The sequence below is a fragment of the Schistocerca serialis genome, chromosome 5 (genome assembly GCF_023864345.2).
Source record: "Schistocerca serialis cubense isolate TAMUIC-IGC-003099 chromosome 5, iqSchSeri2.2, whole genome shotgun sequence".
NCBI classification, from domain to species: Eukaryota; Metazoa; Arthropoda; class Insecta; order Orthoptera; family Acrididae; genus Schistocerca; species Schistocerca serialis.
In genome coordinates, this window is record NC_064642.1 from 758,386,893 (window position 1) to 758,407,435 (window position 20,543).

Genomic DNA, 20,543 nt, shown 5'->3' on the forward strand with positions numbered 1-20,543 from the left:
GGCACTAGTACAGTGTATATCCACCTTTCGCAGCAATGCAGGCTGCTATTCTCCCATGGAGACGATCGTAGAGATGCTGGATGTAGTCCTGTGGAACGGCTTGCCATGCCATTTCCACCTGGCGCCTCAGTTGGACCAGCGTTCGTGCTGGACGTGCAGACCGCGTGAGACGACGCTTCATCCAGTCCCAAACATGCTCAATGGGGGACAGATCCGGAGATCTTGCTGGCCAGGGTAGTTGACTTACACCTTCTAGAGCACGTTGGGTGGCACGGGATACATGCGGACGTGCATTGTCCTGTTGGAACAGCAAGTTCCCTTGCTGGTCTAGGAATGGTAGAACGATGGGTTCGATGACGGTTTGGATGTACAGTGCACTATTCAGTGTCCCCTCGACGATCACCAGTGGTGTACGGCCAGTGTAGGAGATCGCTCCCTACACCATGATGCCGGGTGTTGGCCTTGTGTGCCTCGGTCGTATGCAGTCCTGATTGTGGCGCTCACCTGCACGGCGCCAAACACGCATACGACCATCATTGGCACCAAGGCAGAAGCGACTCTCATCGCTGAAGACGACATGTCTCCATTCGTCCCTCCATTCACGCCTGTCGCGACACCACTGGAGGCGGGCTGCACGATGTTGGGGCGTGAGCGGAAGACGGCCTAACGGTGTGCGGGACCGTAGCCCAGCTTCATGGAGACGGTTGCGAATGGTTCTCGCCGATACCCCAGGAGCAACAGTGTCCCTAATTTGCTGGGAAGTGGCGGTGCGGTCCCCTACGGCACTGCGTAGGATCCTACGGTCTTGGCGTGCATCCGTGCGTCGCTGCGGTCCGGTCCCAGGTCGACGGGCACGTGCACCTTCCGCCGACCACTGGCGACAACATCGATGTACTGTGGAGACCTCACGCCCCACGTGTTGAGCAATTCGGCGGTACATCCACCCGGCCTCCCGCATGCCCACTATCCGCCCTCGCTCAAAGTCCGTCAACTGCACATACGGTTCACGTCCACGCTGTCGCGGCATGCTACCAGTGTTAAAGACTGCGATGGAGCTCCGTATGCCACGGCAAACTGGCTGACACTGACGGCGGCGGTGCACAAATGCTGCGCAGCTAGCGCCATTCGACGGCCAACACCGCGGTTCCTGGTGTGTCCGCTGTGCCGTGCGTGTGATCATTGCTTGTACAGCCCTCTCGCAGTGTCCAGAGCAAGTATGGTGGGTCTGACACACCGGTGTCAATGTGTTCTTTTTTCCATTTCCAGGAGTGTATTTGTAGTTCACTGTTATTTGAGTTTACATAATATCATTTTGTCATTTGGAGTTAGTAAGTACAGCTGTGGATGCTAGAAAATGGAGTGCCAAGTGGAGAAATCAGAATGTTTCTGACACATTCTTCTGTTTCAGTTCAGTAGAGGGGTGACAGCAGCAGAGGCAGCCAGAAACATTTGCATATGCTCTTCACGGGTATGCTGCCGGATATGACTGTCTTTACTACACGATATTTCGGTGATCCCACTGGCCCCCATTTTCAGGTGCGATTGCTGAGTACACTATACTGCCGGAACTGAATTAACATCAGAAACGGCAGCTCTTTTATACCCCAGGTCCAGGCCACTGCGCTTGCGCGGGAAGTGGAAGAGCTGCCCCTGTGAAGCAAAGAATTGCAGTGCCGTCAGCAGTAGAAACTGGCAAAAGTGATAAATCGCAAATTAAGATGTAGCAGTTCGAAAACCAGATCGTTGTTGTTTTATATCAGATAAAATAGGGTTCCATATCTTGTTTAAAGAAAAACCTTTATCTCTAATAATGTCATCTGATAATTGTATTTTGATGGATTCCTTGAGTACACAATCCCTATAACAAAAAGCCGGAGCAATAATTTGCGTCTCTTTAAACAACATGTTATGTCCTTCACTGAGACAATGTTCAGTGACGGCAGATTTTTCAGGCTGGAACAAATGTGTGTGATGCTGATGTTCCACACATCGGTCTTGAACAGTGTGAATAGCCTGTCCAATATAGGCCTTTCCACAGTGACAGGGAATTTTATAAACTCCAGGCTTTCTCAATCCCAGACCATTTTTAACCGATCCAAACAGGGCTCCAGTCGTGGCCATAGGCGAAAGAACACTTTTAATATCATATTTCCTGAGAACTTTTTTGAAGAAATACTTTCAGTAGAGTGTAGAATAGCAACTGATTTACTAGTATCCGGTGCTGGTTCTCTTGATGGTCCAAACTGAAAACCACAATTAATTTGACGATTGGTATATCCGTTGAGCTTGAAGACAGCCAGATACTAGTAAATCGGTCACTTTTCTACCCTTTACTGGAAGTATTTCTTCAAAAAATTTCTAGAATTGTCCGGAAATATGATATTCAAAGTGTTCTTTTGCCTTTGGCCAAGACTAGAGCCCTGTTTGGATCTATTAAAGATGATTTGGGGTTGAAAATGCCTAGAGTTTATAGTTCCCTGTCATTGTGGAAAGGCCCATATTGGACAGACTATTCGCACTGTTCATGACCGATGTGTGGAACATCAGCGTCACATATGTTGGTCCCATCTGAAAAATCTGCCGTCGCTGAACATTGTCTCAATAAAGGGTACAACATGTTTAAAGAGATGCAAAATATTGCTCCGGCTTCTCATTACTGGGGTTGTGTGCTCAAGGTATCCATTGAAATACGATTATCTGATGACATTATTAATAGAGATAAAAGTTTTCCTCTAAGCAAGGTATTGAACCCTATTTTATCTGATATGAAATAACAATGGGCTGGTTTTCGACCTGCTACATCTTAATTTGCAATTTACCACTTTCGCCAGTTTCTAACGCTGGCGGTGCTGCAATTCTTCGCTTCACAGGGGCCAACTCTTCTGGTTCTCATGCAGGTGCAGTGGCCTGGACCCGGGGTATAAAGAAGCCATCGTTTCTGATGTTCATTCATTTCCGGCGTGATTGTGTACTCAGAAATCGCACCTGAAGATGGCGGCCAGATGGATAGCCAAAATATCGTGTAGTGAAGATGATCATATCCAGCAACATACCCATGAAGAGCATAAACATATAAGACACCCGAAAATCTACGGAATTACATCAGAAACATTTGTGCTGTGTATAAGGATAATGCCAATGGATAGAGCACCGAAAGAAAATGATTTTCCCATTTTGAGGAGGATTGTTTAGATGTTAGTGACTCTCCATGTTCAGAAGACCTTTGGAGTTTAATGAAGATAAATAAATGCATTAATCCACAATGATCCACCTCAGTGTACTCAACTGGAAAGTGGGATTAACTGTGATCATTCCATCACTGTGCGACATTTACATGCATTGAAGAAGGTTCACAAATCAGATGTATGGGTACCACATGATCTCATCCAGAATCACAAAAATCAGCTGATGGCCATATGTGCATCTATACTTGTTCGTCATCAGTTGGATTGTGAACAACACCAACCATTCCTTTTCTGTAACATTACTGGTGACAAGAAATGGTGTCTTTATGCTAATGTAAGAAAGAAATGGATGAGTCCAAACAAAGAGCAACTCCCCATACAAAGGCTTGTGTGCATCCACAAAGGATAAAATTATGCATCTAGTGTAACCGTGACAGTGTTGTGTACTATGAAGAATTGCTTCCCTGAGGGGTAACCATCACTGCTGCTACACAGGGTGATTATAATTAAACTTAAACTTTCAAACCACCGTAGAAATAACACCACTGGTCAGAATGACATCAAATTGCAATGGAATATTATCGGAGAAGGGGGGAAAATGTATGGCAGAAGAAATCTAAATAGTTACAAAATGTAACAATAGATAGCACTCTAAGCATCATAATTTAATTATGGTCACCTGCAAATGACAAATGAATGTTACAACAATGCTTAAGGTGTAGTTTGATGCTAAACAAATTGTACTACCCAGTGTGCATGGGTGTACAGGTGTCGTACTGTTAGTTGCGTAAGCCCATCCACCCTGGCAAGGTCATATCAGAGTGGATGGGAAAAATCAGTTTTTAATTTTCCTGAGGCCAAAAACCGCATAAAAAGCATCAATCACATTGGTTTTTAATTGTCCTGAGGCTAAAAACCACATAAAAAGCATTAATCACATCAGTTTTTAATTGTCCTGAGGCCAAAAACCGCATAAAAAGCGCCAATCAAATTGGATTATTAATTTCCATGTGACCAGTGTAAAATATGTTTAATATGCTGTTCACAATTTTTCTGCAACAAGCTGAAATTGAGAAACAGCATGTTCCACAACTGATGAAAGTGTTTCCTGCGTCACATAGAGAATGTGTTGTGCAGTGCGTGCCTTCAGAGCAGCTAAGTTTACAGTTGGAACACTGAACACAATATGTTTCAGATGGCCCCACAGCCAGAAGTCAAACTGATTAAGATCAGGTGATTGAGATTGCCAGGCTGTAGGGAAGTGGCGGCTGATAATTCTAGCCTTTCTGAAAGGGCACTTCAGCAGCTGCTTAACTGGATTTGCAAGGTGTGGAGGTGTGCCATCTTGCATAAAAATGATCCTATCCACACATCAACGCTGTTAGAGAGCTGGAATAATGTGGCTATGCAAAAGACACTCATAGCTTACCAGTGACGGTACAGGTAACAGGACCAGAAGCACCTGTCTCTTCGAAAAATGTGGCCGTATGATAAATAGTGCCGTAAACCCGCACAGCTCTGTGACCTTTTAGGGATGAAGTGGTACTGGTTGATTTGTGTGTGGATTTTCCGTTGCCCATATTCGACAATTCGTTGTATTGACATATCCAGTCAGATGGAAGTGGGCTTAGTCTGTCCACAAAATCTTCCACAGCCAATCATTGTCCACTTCCATGTGAGCTAGAAATTCTAAAGCAAAGGTCTCTCTTGCTGGCAGGTCAACAGGAAGCAACTCATGCACATGGGTAATTTTGAATGGATAGCAAAGAAGGATGTTTCTTTGGATTTTATGCACTGTACTCACGGGTACATCTGATGTTTGGGCAATTCTCTGTGCACTACACGTTTGCACAACAGTACTTGTCTCCTCCTGCATTGCTGTGGCCTTTGCTTCCACTGACATCGAATCAATTCATTTCCTCCCTCTATCAGGTTGCACACCAAAAGAACCCATCTTTTCGAATTTCCAAATTATTTTCTCTAGACCCACGGCAGTCGTTGGACCTTTTTTCAAACCCTCCAGTGTCCGGAATTTCTGCAGAGCAGCGTGTGCACAGTCATCGTTTACAAGCAGATCACGACCCTGCATTGAGACAGTCATGGCGAACATTGCAGATGCAAAAGGTGGAAAAGCCGTGTACCCAACATGTTTATACCAACTTCAATGGGTCATACATATGGCAGGTGTTTTCATTTACATATCCTGACGCATACAGCACCATCTATTGATCAGTTCTTCTTCTGCCATACATTTTCTCCCTTCTTCAATAATATTCCATTGCAATTTGACATCATTCTGACCAGTGGTGTTATTCCTACAGCGTTTTCAATGTTTAACTTTAATTGTAATCACCCTGTATAATTTCAGCAACTGAGACAGCTTGTGGTTGCATTCCAAGAACAATGACCAGGAAGACTGCATGAAATGATGCTACTCCACAATAACGCCCACTTGCGTTCTGCTAGACCGACAAAAAGATACAGGACTATTCATTCTGCACCCACTTTATTAACCAGATTTCCGTCTTTTCTGCGCTCTATCGAACAAGCTTCAAGGGACTTCCTTCCCGGATGAAAATGCGTTCTCAACGTGCTCGATGAGCTCTTCACCTCAAAACCACATGATTTCTACAGTTGTGAAATTGAAAAGTTATCCCAGTGTTGGCAGACTGTTGTAAAAGGTGAAGAAGAATATATTTTGATGACTAAAGTCTCTGTTACGTGTATCTTTTGTGTTTATTAAACTTATGGAAAAATGCTATGAAGTTGTGCACAAACCCAATAACAGGCGCAATGGTACTTCACTGTGATTTGTAGAGTTTAGATGGTGTGTGTGTGTGTGTGTGTGTGTGTGTGTGTGTGTGTGTGTGTGTGAGTGTGTGTGTGTGTGTGAGGGGAGGGGAGGGGGGCAAGAGGATTGTGATGTACTGTAAAATCAGTACCTGTCTGTGTAATTCCAAAAAGCTTGTTTAAGATTAGGAGGGGGGAGGGGGAAAGGAAGGACAGGAAAGCAGCCAGATAGCATGGGTTGTCAAGCAACAATTGGAGTCAAACACATTGTGTTAGCATAGTGTTCTGCCACTGGACGGTCAAGTCTTCCCTTCGTCACAGTTTGGAAGTGGTCGGTCATTCAAGCAGGCAGCCTGTTGGTTATCATGGCCACGTGAAGGCTTGAATGTGATGTCCTGACCTGTCACAAGACTGGAATAAGATGTGGTGGGTGACTGTAAAGTACAGGTCGTGTACCTGTCTCCTCCATATGCACCACAAATGTAGAAAGGGGTTGGGAATTTCAGTTACTTTATTTATATCATCACCTGTCTGTATATGTGAGTTTTCCAATTTATTGCTAATAAATTAACCTCTCTTGCTACTTTTACCATAGGTGATTGAGGAATTTACCAATGGTACTCTCATTGCTTCCTGGCATCAGTGACATCCTGTCTCTTTCCAGTTTATATTCTAAAACCAAAAAACTATGTTTTGACAATACATACTAAGTGATTTCATTGATAGCTGTTTCTCCTCTGCATATTTTCATACAGTCTGATACATGTGCTTTTAATTCCTTTTGTGTGCTACTTTTAAATAATTTAAATGATAGGTAGTACCTTCTTTTGCTATTTTACTTGCAGATCAGAATAGAGACTAGTCCAGGCGAAACTGGCAACATTAATACATTATTTGCACTACACTGTGCTTCGTTTAGAAAAACGAAAGAGTACTGTTTCTCCTGTTGACACAATAACTGTCTTTCTGTAATAAAATAATACTCCAAGGTAATAAATACTGCATTGTGAATGGACCACTCAGCTTGACTAGCAATGCTGTCCGCACACACCAACATCTTAATACCACAGTGGGAGAGCAAATTATATAGCATACACTTGAGTTTCTGTAGTTTTTGTAGTCAACCAACATATTTGGTATATTGAGAATGGATATTTTATTTTGAATACTTTGTTGAGTCACTTCTCATAATTAGTAAACTTTTCCCCCTTACATACACATTGTTATTACATTGTATAGCTGTTCATATATCACTGACAAAATGTAAACTATTGTAGGATATTGGCAAGAAGAATGGAAAGTTGAACAGTTTTATTAAGGATCAAGAAAGTCGGCCTGAAGTTGGAACGAAACTGCCATCTTTACTCATCACTCCAATCCAGCGAGTACCAAGATACAGATTACTACTACAAGAAGTTCTCTCCTACACTCCAAAGTCACACAAGGATTATGCTGCATTGGTTGGTATGTTACAAGTGTAATAGATAAGTGTAAGTCAAAGATCAATACGAGAATCTTAACAAACAGGAATTGGTAACAACTGATAAAACAGTATATATCAGTTGTTTAAAATGTGCTACAAAACACAAGTGTGGTTGAGTGGTTCATCTTTTGTCAAATAATGAAAACTCTAGATAAGAATAACAACAATATAGGAAACAACAGATTGCTTCTTATCACAAAGAAATCACGTCAAGTTGCAGCCAGGCACAATTAAGGCACTCACACATAGCTTTCAGCCACAGCCTTCATCAGTAAAACACACACACACACACACACACACACACAAACACACACAAAGTAACTTGACGTGTATTATTTACGGTAAGTAGCAATCTGTCATTTCCCACATTGTTGGTTCATCTTTTGGGTTGTTTTGCTGGAGCCTGGTTGGAGTCCAGGCAGTGAGTACACACAACAGCACAGCTCCCAGCACTTGAAGAAGCCAAATGAGTCGGTCATCAAAATATTGTGAATAAAGCAGAAGCAACAACTCAGCTGTACAACTGGAAGTACACCCTCAACTTCCAGTGAGCCTTTACTTTACTAAATGTGTTATTTCCCATACCTCTCATTTCAAAATCCCACATAAGCAGGCTTACACACGAAACTGTATCTTATTCACACCAATGCAGCTTGATTGTTTTATTCAACACTTCAAGAAGCTCTTAATCCATTTCTTTTTAAAAAATAATTTGGAATTTCTTGCACATTCCGTTTGCTGTTGGTGCAGTCGATGGCCAACAGCACTCTAACAACAAAGATCATATTCTTACTTCACATTCCAGTTCTGCAAACTCTGTATATTTACTCAAGTTCAGAAATTAAATAACATTAAGTATAGGCATCTTAAACTAAAACTTAATGGTTTACTTTTGTTTATTTATTTATTATTTTAAAAACATTTCTTATTGTTACTTTCGCATGTGGTTCCTAAGGTGCACTGCTATGTCTATCATACAAGAAGAAGCAATGGATGATCACTGATGGTTCTAGTATAGATTTTTCAAGGTGTCAAAGTGACTGTAGGTTGGTAAAAGATAACCAAGAAAAAACTTCTAATTGGTGTGATGAATGGCAGCTGATGTGTAAGTTTATGTGGATGAATAGGAAAAACAAACTCATAATGTTCGGATAAAGCATTAGTAGTTTTCTGCTCGACACAATCACGTCATTTAAATATCTGGGCATAATGTTGCAAAGCAGTATGAAATGAAAAGAGGATGTGAGAATTGTGGTAGGGAGGGCGAATTGTCAACTTCGGTTTATTGGGATAATTTTAGGAAAATGTAGTTCATCTGTAATGGAGACTGCATATAGGACCTATCCTTGTGTACTGCTAGAATGTTTGGGATCCACATCAGCTCGGATTGAAAAAAGACATTAAAGCAATTGAGGTAAGCTGATAGATCTGTTACCAGCAGGCCGGCCGTTGTGGCAGAGTGGTTGTAGGCGCTTCAATCTGGAACCGCGCAACTGCTACGGTCGCAGGTTCGAATCCTGCCTCGGGCATGGATGTGTGTGATGTCCTTAGGTTATTTAGGTTTAAGTAGTTCTAAGTTCTAGTGGACTGATGACCTGAGATTTTAAGTCCCATAGCACTCAGAGCCATTTGAACCATTTGTTACCAGTAGGTTTGATCAACATGAAAGTGTTACATATGTACTCTGGGAGCTCAAGTGGGAATCCCTGGAGGGAAGAAGGTATTCATTTCAAAGAACATTACTGAGAAAGTTTAGAGAATCGGCATTTGAAGCCGATGGCAGAATAATCCTACTGCTGTCAACTTACATTTCATGTAGGGACCATGAAGATAAGATACGAGAAATTAGGGATCATACAGAAGAATATAGACAGTTGTTTTACCGTCACCTTATATGCGAGTGGAACAGGAAAGGAAACGACTAGTTGTGGTACAAGATACCCTCCACCACACACTGTACAGTGACTTGTGGATCATGTAGATGTAGACAGTATTGTGGAAAGGATACACGCGCGCACACACACACACACACACACACACACACACACACACACACACACACACACACACACAAAAGCATGCACATGCACGAACGCAACTCACACACACGACTACAGGCAACTGAAACCACACTGCGAGCAGCAGCACCAGTGCATGATGGGAGTGGCGACTGGTTGGGGGTAAGGAGGAGGCTGGAGCAGGGAGGGGGAGGGATAGTATGGTGGGGCTGGATAGTACGGTGGGGCTGGCAGACAGCAAATTGCTTTAGGTTAGACTGAGTGCAGGAGGGGTGAGGTGGGGAGGGGGGAAACAACGGAAAAGGAGAGAAATAAAAAGACTGGGTGTGATGGTGGAATGACGGCTGCGTAGTGCTAGTATGAGAACAGAGAAGGGGCTGGATTGGTGAGGACAGTGACTAACAAAGGTCGAGGCCTGGAGGATTACAGGAACGTACGATGTATTGCAGGGAAAGTTTCCATGTGGGCAATTCAGAAAAACTGATGTTGTTGGGGAGGATCCATATGGTACAGGCTGTGAAGTAGTCATTGAAATAAAGGATATCATGTCTACTTCTACATCTATATGGATATTCTGCAAATTACATTTAAGTGCCTGGCAGAGGGTTCATCAAACCACCTTCGCAATTCTCTATTATTCCAATCTCGTATAGCGCGCGGAAAGAATGAACACCTATATCTTTCCGTATGAGCTCTTATTTCCCTTATTTTCTCGTGGTGATCGTTCCTCCCTATGTAGGTCGGTGTCAACAAAATATTTTCGCATTCAGAGGAGAAAGTTGGTAATTGGAATTTCGTGAGAAGATACCGTCGCAACGAAAAACACCTTTCTTTTAACGATTTCCAGCCGAAATCCTGTATCATTTCTGTGACACTCTCTCCCATATTTCGCAATAATACAAAACGTGCTGCCTTTCTTTGAACTTTTTCGATATACTCCGTCAGTCCTATCTGGTAAGGGTCCCAGACCGTGCAGCAGTATTCTAAAAGAGGACGAACAAGCATAGTGTAGGCAGTCTCCTTAGTAGGTCTGTTACATTTTCTAAGTGTCCTGCCAATAAAACGCAGTCTTTGGTTAGCCTTCCCCACAACATTTTCTATGTGTTCCTTCCAATTTAAGTTGTTCCTAATTGTATTACCAAGGAATATAGTTGAATTTACGGCTTTTAGATTAGACTGATTTATCGTGTAACCGAATTTTAATGAGTTCCTTTTAGCGCTCATGTGGATGATCTCACACTTTTCTTTATTCAGGGTCAACTGCCATTTTACGCACCATTCAGATATTTTTTCTAAATCGTTTTGCAGTTTCTTTTGATCTTCTGATGCCTTTATTAGTCGATAAACGACAGCGTCATCTGCAAACAACCAAAGACGGCTGCTCAGATTGCCTCCCAAATCGTTTATATAGATAAGGAACAGCAACAGGCCTACAACACTACCTTGGGGAATGCCAGAAATCACTTCTGTTTTACACGATGAATTTCCATCATTTACTACGAACTGTGACCTCTCTGACAGGAAATTACAAATCCAATCACATAACTGAGACGATATTCCATAAGCACACCATTTCAATACGAGCAGCTTGTGTGGTAGTGTCATAAGCCTTCCGGAAATCCAGAAATACGGAATCGATCTGAAATCCCTTGTCAATAGCATTCAACACTTCATGTGAATAAAGAGCTATTTGTGTTTCACAGGAACAATGTTTTCTAAACCCATGTTGACTGTGTGTCAATAGACAGTTTTCTTTGAGGTAATTCATAATGTTCGAACACAATATGTGTTCCAAAATCCTGCTACATATCGACGTTAATGATATGGGCCTGTAATTTAGTGGATTACTCCTACTACCTTTCTTGAATATTGGTGTGACCTGTGCAACTTTCCAGTCTTTGGATACTGATCTTTCGTCGAGCGAACAGTTGTATATGATTGTTAAGTATGGAGCTAATGCATCAGCATACTCTGAAAGGAACCTAATTGGTGTACAGTCTGGACCAGAAGACTTGCTTTTATTAAGTGATTTAGGTTGCTTCACTACTCTGCTGTTCTTGATTCGAATTCTGGAATATTTACTTCATCTTCTTTTGTGAAGGCATTTCAGAAGACTGTGTTTAGTAACTCTGCTTTGGCAGCACTGTCTTCGATAGTATCTCCATTGCTATCGTGCAGAGAAGGCATTGATTGTTTCTTGCCGCTAACATACTTCACATACAACTAGAACCTCTTTGGATTTTCTGCCCCTAAGGGGCCTCATAACGCGCCTAACGTTGGAGCTCCCAACTACCAATAATCCCATCCTCTGCGATTGCCCGGGTCTTGCAGGCTGAGTGGTTTCCTCTGAAAAAGGACAGGCGACAGCATCTGACTCAGCGACAGTGTCAGCCACAGACAGCACCTGGAACCTGTTTGTCAGACAAACTGGGGGGGCCCTACGTGCGGCCGCCTGGGAAGTCTTTCGCCGCTCTGGGGCGACCGCCCACTCGACCACAGGTGAGGGGTCAGCCTCAGTGCAAGCAATAACTGGGTTGGCCACCGGTGAGGACCAATTGGCCACCGATGAGGACCGATCCGAGGGCTCTGACGTGCTGGACGTCTGTTGGATCCCCACAGCCAGCCCACAACAGTGGTGCCCATCCGCTGCAGCCTCAAGCTGTGTAACCGAAGCCATCACAGCCTGAAGCTGACAATGAAGTGTAACCAACTCAGCTCACATCTCCACACAACAGTCGCAGTCCCTGTCCCTGTCCACAATAAAGACCATGGAAACTAAACTATGCAGATAAACGGACTATCGACTTGCGCTACGGAAATCTACATTAGAACCTGACGAAAACGCACGAACTGTGTCCAGTAATACACAGATATTCAAAAACCTAACTACCAAAACCCTCAGGTGAAACTAAATAATTTTCCCCTGATAAGGAACTTGTAATATGTCACAAAATGTTTACTTTCTGACACAAACGAAAGCGCGAGAACTGTGGCTATTAGATTTTAAATTTACATGCAGAAACTCAAGAAACTAAACTATTAAAGCACGCAGATATAATAAAATTCGCTCCTGGTTAGGAACTCATAAATGTTACAAAAGCGGTTTACTTATCTGTAGCTGCATCTGTCGCAGTCGGCTACTGCTGCCTGACTGAGTGTTCAGCAACAGAATGGTCTACTTGTTTCTTGGCCACAGTTCATCAGTGGCCATTCTAGCGGACAGACAGCTTGTTGGTTGTCATGCCTACATAGAATGCAGCACAGTGGTTGCAGCTTAGCTTGTAGACCACATGACTGGTTTCACAGGTAGCCCTGTCTTTGATGGGATAGGTGACATTAGTGACTGGCCACAATGGGACGTCGTGGGTGGTTAGTTGCTGTGCCCTCACTGTGAGAATCTCTGCTCTCCTAGACCAACACCTTCAACCTATTACCTGGAACCTACCCTCCTATATAAAAGGTACCAACCATTTCCTCCACCGACTCTCCGCAATTCCTGTCCCTTTACCACACGCTGCCCTGTTTGTCACTATTGATGCCACCTCCCTGTTCACTTAACATCCCTCATGCCCATGGCCTTACTGTTATTGAACACTACCTTTCCCAATGCCCGACTTATTCCAAACCAACAATCTCCTTCCTAGTTGCCATGACCAACTATATCCTCACCCACAATTACTTCTCCTTTGAAGGCATTACCTACAAATAAATTCAGGGTCCGGCTATGGGCAATCACATGGCACCATCCTATTCAAGGGCCGTCGAGAGGAATCCTTCCTAAAAACCCAGAATCCTAAACCCCTCACCTGGTTGAGATTCATTGATGTCATCTTTGCTATCTGGATCAAAGGTGAAGACATGCTATCCACATTCCTCCCGAACCTCAGCAACTCCTCCCCCCATTTGCTTCACCTGCTCCTACTTAACCCAACAAGCCACCTTTATAGATGTTGACATTCACCTCAAAGATGGCTACATCAGTACCTCCGTCCATATCAAACCTAACCACCAGCAATACCTCCACTTCAACAGCTGCCACCCATTCAGTACCAAGAAGTCCCTTTCATACAGCCTAGCCATCCATGGTCTTGGCATCTGTAGTGACAAGCAGTCCCTCTCGAGATATACCGAGGGTCTCACTGAAGCCTTCACTGACCAAAATTATCCTCTCAACATTGTGCAAAAACGACTCTTTCGTGCCTTATCTTTTCACTGTCCCACCACCTCCCAAAGTCCCACTGTCTGACCACAGACAAGCATTCCCCTCGTAACTCAGTACTACGCAGGACTGGAGCAACTGAATTACATTCTCCACCAGGGTTTTGATTAACTCTCGTCATGTCATGAAATGAGAAATGTCCTGCCCGCTATCCTTCCGACGCCTCCCACAGTGGTATTCTGCCGCCCACCAAACCTACACAGTATACTCATCCATCCTTAAACGACCCCTGCTCCCAATCCTTTGCCTCATGGCCAATACCCTTGTAATACACCTAGATACAAGACCTGTCCCATACATCCTCCAGCTACCACCTACTCCAGACCGGTCACTTACATCACATGTCCCATCAAATGCAGGGCTACCTGTGAAACGAGTCATGTGGTCTACAAGCTAAGCTGCAACCACTGTGCTGCATTCTTTGTAGACGTGAAAACCAACAAGCTGTCTGTCTGCTTGAATGGCCACCAACAAACTGTTTTCAAGAAACAAGTGGACCACCCTATTGCTGAACACACTACCAAACATGATATCCTTTATTTCAATGACTGCTTCACAGCTGTGCCATATGTATCCTCTCTACCAACACCATCTTTTCTGAATCGCACAGGTGGGAACTTTCCCTACAATAAATCCTATGTTCCAGCAAACATCCTGGCCTCAACCTTCTTTAGTCACTGTCCTCATCCATCCAGCCCCTTCCCTGTTTCCACTCCAGTACTACACAGCTGTCATTCCACCACGTACACCCAGTCTTTTCATTTCTCTCCTTTTCCGCCCCCCTCTCCACCTCTCCCATGCCGTCTGTCTAACTGGTAGCACTTCACTGTACGTCAGCCCCACCACACTATCCCTTCCCCTCCCTGCTCCAGCTTCCTCCTTACCTCCACCCAGTCACCACTCCCATCAAGCAATGGTGCTGCTGCTCGCAGTGTGGTTTCAGTTGCCTGAGACTGCAGTCGTGTGTGAGCTGCGTGTGCATGTGTATGTCTGTCTATTGTTGATGAAGGCCTTAATGGCTGAAAGCTATAATTGTGAGCTCATTTTCTTGTGCCTATCTGCGACTCAGCATCCCCGTTATATGCTGAGTAGCAACTTTCCTCTTCATAGTATTGTTACATTCCATCCGGGATTTCCCATTGTTTGATTACTAAAAAAATGTTTTAAAATATGTAAAAGCATGTACATTATGATGGTATTTGATAATTTAGGCACCATAGTTAATCCATATAGAACATAGTAAAACAAACTGATTTTTGCAATCAAACAAGGCACTGGACATCAGATCACAGAGCTAGCTAATATTTCTATTGATTTGATTGGTAAGATTATAAGTGATAATTCACAGATAAAGAAATTTTTAATGACCATTTCTTGAGTGTTGTGGAGGCAGTAAGGTCAAAAAATTCAACAGCAAAATCAACGCAGTGTGTTTAGAAACAAACTTCTGTAAAATTTAGTGGTCTGTTACTGTTATCCACTTCTCCATGTGAAATTAAGAAACTGTTAAATAAGCTCTGTATGAGCTTTCATTTTTAAAGATGTTTATTTCGTATAAAATTGTTGTATAAGAAGTGCAAATCCTTTGATACATATATGCAATACTAAGCCAAGACAATTTTCCATATAGATTAAAATGTATCATAATAAAGTGATATTAGGAAAAGGATAGATTACTAATCACCAAGTAGATGACATGTTGAGTTGCAGGCAGGCACAACAAAAAGACTGCTACACATTTAGCTTTTGGCCAATCCCTTCTTCAGAAAAGAAAATGCAGACACATTCACACAAGCAAGCACGTGTCATGCCCACAATACTACCATCTCAGGCAGCTCCGACTGGAATACATTTGGGTCCCAGCTGCTGGAGATGGTGGTCTTGTGTGCTTGCTTGTGTGTGTGTGTGTGTGTGTGTGTGTGTGTGTGTGTGTGTGTGTGTTTCTTCTCCTGAAGAAGAAAGCTTTGGCCAAAAGCCAAATGTGTAACAGTCTTTCCGTTGTGCCTCTCTGCAGCTCAATGTGTCATGTTTATGGTGAGTGGTGATCTCTTCTTGTCCTAATATTGTTGAAATTCTGACCTGGAGTCTCCATTGTTTAATAATTCAATGATATTTACCGTATACGTGATAGAAGTAGTGTCAGTAAGTACCAATTTTCTTCAATGTAGACATTATTTTCTAAAAATTTTGAGAAAGTTGTTTACTTGCAGCTGTTCCATACCTTGATTATATTAATATAATTAACAAATAGCAGTTTGGATCTCAAAATTGTTAATCAACTGATATAGCAATGCTGTTCATACACTGACTAACTAAATTCTACATATATTAAATAATGGAACAGAACGAGTCCATGTTTTCATATGGCAAACTAAGATTTTAAAGAAATAATAGTATAGCTAACAAATAAATCACAGCATATTAATAGACTAGTTTAGTGCCCGCTGCTTTGCTCGGGTAGACAGTACGGTCTACACAGAGTTGTTGTTATTGTTTATCAAATTTTTGTTTTTCATAAATTGCAACACCTTCTAAACTTTTCACACTAATTAAGGCCATGGAAGTATCGTCTTTTCCAGATGTACTGCTGATGAAAAGAAATTCTGATAACTGGAGTCCAAGAATTTGTTAACCATGCCTTTTGCGTTCTTGTGGTGATATTTCCATAGAAACTTTCATCCCAAACACATGTTTCTTTATATCTAACTGAGAAGTGGAATATCAATTTTCAATGATTTACCTTTCAAAATTTTTTTTAATATAGCGAAATAATTTCTTAAAAATTATCATCCCCTTTTTCACCACCTTAGAAACTGAATTTCCAAAAATTGTGAAACACACACTTCTTTTATATCTAACTGAGAAATCAAATACAAATTTTCATAGATTTAGCTTTGAAAATGCTTTCATAATGGAATAATTTCATAAAATTTGTAATCCCCTATTTTACTCTCTTAGCTGTTTGAGTTTACAAAAACATTAATCTGCATTTACATATATACTCCACTAGCCACCAAACGGTGTGTGGCAGAGGGCACGATTCGCGCCAAAGTCAAACTAACGTATTGTAAGCTATTTCCTTTGTTGAAGGACTGCACGCTTCATGATTCTACCAGTAAACCGCAATCTAGAGTTCGCCTTGCCCTTTACTTGTGTAATCTGATCATTCCATTTGAGATCATTTCGAATAGTCACACCTAGATACTTGACGGGTGTTGTCACTTCCAATGACTGGGCATTTATTTTGTTCTCATACATTAATGGAGATTTTTGCATTGTTATAGGCAGTGGGTTACACTTTCTAATATTGAGAGATAACTGCCAGTCACTATACCATGCATTTATTTTTTGCAAATCCTCATTGACTTGTTCACAACTTTCACGTAATGCTACTTTCCTGTAGACTACCGCATCGTCAGCAAACAGTCTAATGCAGCTGTCAATACCATGAACCGTATTGTTTATGTAAATCGTAAAAAGCGGCGGACCTATTACGCTGCCCTGAGGCACACCTGAAGCTACGCCTATTTCTGTTGAAGTCACCCCATTTAGGATGGCATACTGCCTCTGTCTGTTAGAAAACTTTCTGTCCAACCTCGTATATCATTTGATAGACCATAAACGCGCTCTTTTTGAAGCAAGTGACAATGCGGAACTGAGTCGAAGGCCTTTCAAAAGTCGAGAAATATGGCATCAACCTGTGAGCCGGTATCTAGAGCCTGTTGTATATCATGTGTAAAGAGGGCCAGCTGTGTCGCGCACGACCTCTGTTTCCTGAAACGGTGTTGGTTTCTGCAGATGAGCTTCTCAGTCTAGAAAAGTCATTATGTCTGAACACACAATATGTTCCATGATTCTACAAGAAATCGATGCCAGTGAAATTGGTCTGTAATTATGTGCATCCGATTTTCTCCCCTTTTTATAGATTGCTATGATCTGGACCTTCTTCCAGTCCCTTGGAACTTTCTGCTGTTCCAGTGATCTCTGATAGATGATGGATAAGAATGGTGCTATATTTGTAGTATAGTCAACATATAATCTTGCAGGGATATGTCTGGGTCAGATGCCTTCCTGGCATCGAAGTATCTTCACTGTTTTACAGTCCCAGATACCCTAAACTCTGTCAGCCATCCTTGCATTTTGCATTTATTCAATAAATGAAAGGGGGAATGGTGCTGCAGTCCTCTACCATAATTAAGTTTTTGAAAGCTAGGTTTAGAATTTCAGTCTTCTGTTTATCATCATCCGTTACATTACCCGTACTGTCAGCAAGATAAGGTATTGAATTATTTGTAGCGTTCATAGATTTTACGTACAACCAAAATTTTTTAGGGCTACTTTTAGAATCTGCAGATGAAATATTGCTTTCAAATTCGTTAAAAGAATCTCTCATTGACCTTTTGACAGCTGCTTTCATTTCGCATAATTTCTGTTTCTCAACGGGGCAGTCACTACGTTTAAAATGACTGTGCTAAATTCTCTGCTTTCCTGGCAACTTCCTAATATGTTTGTAGTACCATTTGGATCCTTTCCCTCCCCTATATTTTTGCTAGACACATACTTCTATAGCATGTGGTGGACAATACCTTTAAATTCCGACCAAAGATGCTCAATATTTCACATATTTCTTTTATTTGTAATTCAGAAGTCTAATACCAGTTTTCATAGACACACCATTAAAAAAATTTCATAGTTCTTTAATAACGATTTATTTTTAAAAATATTTAGCCAGCTATTTTACCCACTTAATGGTAGAATTTCCAGAAATGCTGAAACACATTTTAGTTGTTCTAGCTTTAAAATTGACTTAATAGCACCATATTTTCAAAAAGCTTTTCACCCCATTAGGAGTGGAGTTTTGAACATGTCTTCCTAAACAATGCCTACAGTGTAAGATCCAAAACCTCCATACATCTCAAGTTCCTGGCCTGATAAATGTGTGGTGTGTGTAGGTGGGGGGGTAACAATTCAGTTCAGCCACTTTTTCACTTATTTAAATGCAGGCATTATATGCCAGTGCCAGTCTCTTTAATAAATACCGAATTATTGACCAGTTTTGTTAGTGTGAAGCAGGTCTAAAGCATGCATATGTTTAAGAATTTATATATGAAGCAAATTGCTAAAACATTGAAAATATCAAACATAAAATTCTTAATGTTTTCTAAAGTGCATGTACTTACAATCTATTATGGATTCTGGGGATTATTTGAAAAATTGGCTCATGTTTAGAGCACCTATCCACCCATATGTATACAATGTTGTTGTTGTGGTCTGGATTAGTCTTGTCTTTTGGTCTCCCTCTACGATTTTTAGCCCTCACATTTCCCTCCAATACTAAACTGACAATTCCTTGATGTCTCTGAATATATCCTATCAAACGATCCCTTCTTTTATACAAGTTACATGCTACAAATTTCTTTCCTCCACAATTCTTTTCAGTACATCCTCATTCATTATGCACTTACACATGTGATCTTCAGCACTCCTCTGCAGCATCACATTCAAAGGCTTCTATTCTCTTCTTGTCTGAACTGCTCATTGTGCACTTTTCACTTCTGTACCAGGTTAGACTCCAAAACTTCAAAGATTTCCTAACACCTAAATTTATATTTGATATTAACAAATTTCTCTTCTTCAGAAACTCTTTTCTCCCCATAGCCTTTCTACATTTTATATTCCCTCTTCTTCAGCCATCATCAGCTATTTTACTGCCCAAACAGCAAAACTCATCTACTACTTTTAGTGTCTCATTTTCTAATCTAGTTCCATCAGAATCGCCTGATTTAATTCAGATACATTCCATTACCATTGTTTTGCTTCTGTTACTGTTCATCTTATATTCTTCTTTCAAAACTATGTACATTCCATTCCACTGCACGTCTAAGTCTTTGCTGTCTCTGGCAAAATTGCAGTGTAATCAGCAAACCTCAACGTTTTTATTTCTTCTCCCTGAACTTGAATTATTTCTCCAAATTTTTCTTTTCTCTTATAATTGTCGTCTGGCTTCTGTACAAGTAGATACAACTTTTTATCCCCTGTATTTTATCCTTACTACCTTCAGAATTTCAGAGAATGTATTCCAGTCAACATTGTCAAGAGCTTCTCTAAGTTGATAAAAGCTATAATCGTTGGTTTGCATTTCTTTAACCTATCTTGTAAGGTAATTCGTAGGGGCAGTATTGCCTTGTTTGTTTTAACATTTCTCTGGAACCCAAACTGATCTTTCCTGAGGTTGGCTTCTAATAGTTTTTTCAAACTTCTGTTAGTATTTTGCAACCATTAACTGACAGTTCGGTAATAATCACACCTGTCAGCACTTGCTTTCTTTGGTATTGGTACATTCTTCTTTGAGTCTGAGGGTATTTCCCCTGTCTCATATATCTTGCACACCAGGTAGAAGAGTTTTGTCATGGCTGTCTCTCCCAAGAATATCACCTGTTCTGAGAGAATGTCGTCTACGCCAGGGGGCCTTGTTTCAGCTTAGATATTTCACTGCTCTCTTAAATTCTTCTTGTAGTATCATATCTCTCATCTCATCTTCGTCTGCTTCCTCTTCTCTGTCTGTAATATTGCCTTCAAATTCATCTCACTTGTATGTACCCTCTATATACTCCTTCCACCTTTCACTTGAACTCATGATACTTGTATAACTGCTGCTCTTTTCTTCAAAGGCCTCTTTTATTTTTCTACAGGCAGTATCTGCCTTTTCCCTAATTATACATTATTCTACAGGCTTACATTTATCGTCGCGCCATTCCTTATTAGACATTTAGCACTTTCTATCAGTCTCATTTTTAGATTGTTGTATTCCCTTTCATCTGCTTCATTTGCTGCATTTTTATATTTTC

At 41.5% G+C, this 20,543-nt stretch overlaps 1 protein-coding gene across 2 annotated transcripts in view; it reads left to right on the forward strand.

Annotated features, from left to right (window-relative positions):
• The window catches only part of LOC126481355 (putative protein tag-52), a 142,391-nt gene that overhangs the window by 50,588 nt on the left and 71,260 nt on the right, over nucleotides 1–20,543 (forward strand). The window contains exon 4 of one of the 2 annotated variants that reach the window (XM_050105054.1): nucleotides 7,253–7,435. In XM_050105054.1, coding sequence (XP_049961011.1) covers nucleotides 7,253–7,435 — 183 coding nt within the window. Of the gene's footprint in view, nucleotides 1–7,252; nucleotides 7,440–20,543 lie in introns of both variants that reach the window. The other variant, XM_050105053.1, reaches the window with a different exon arrangement.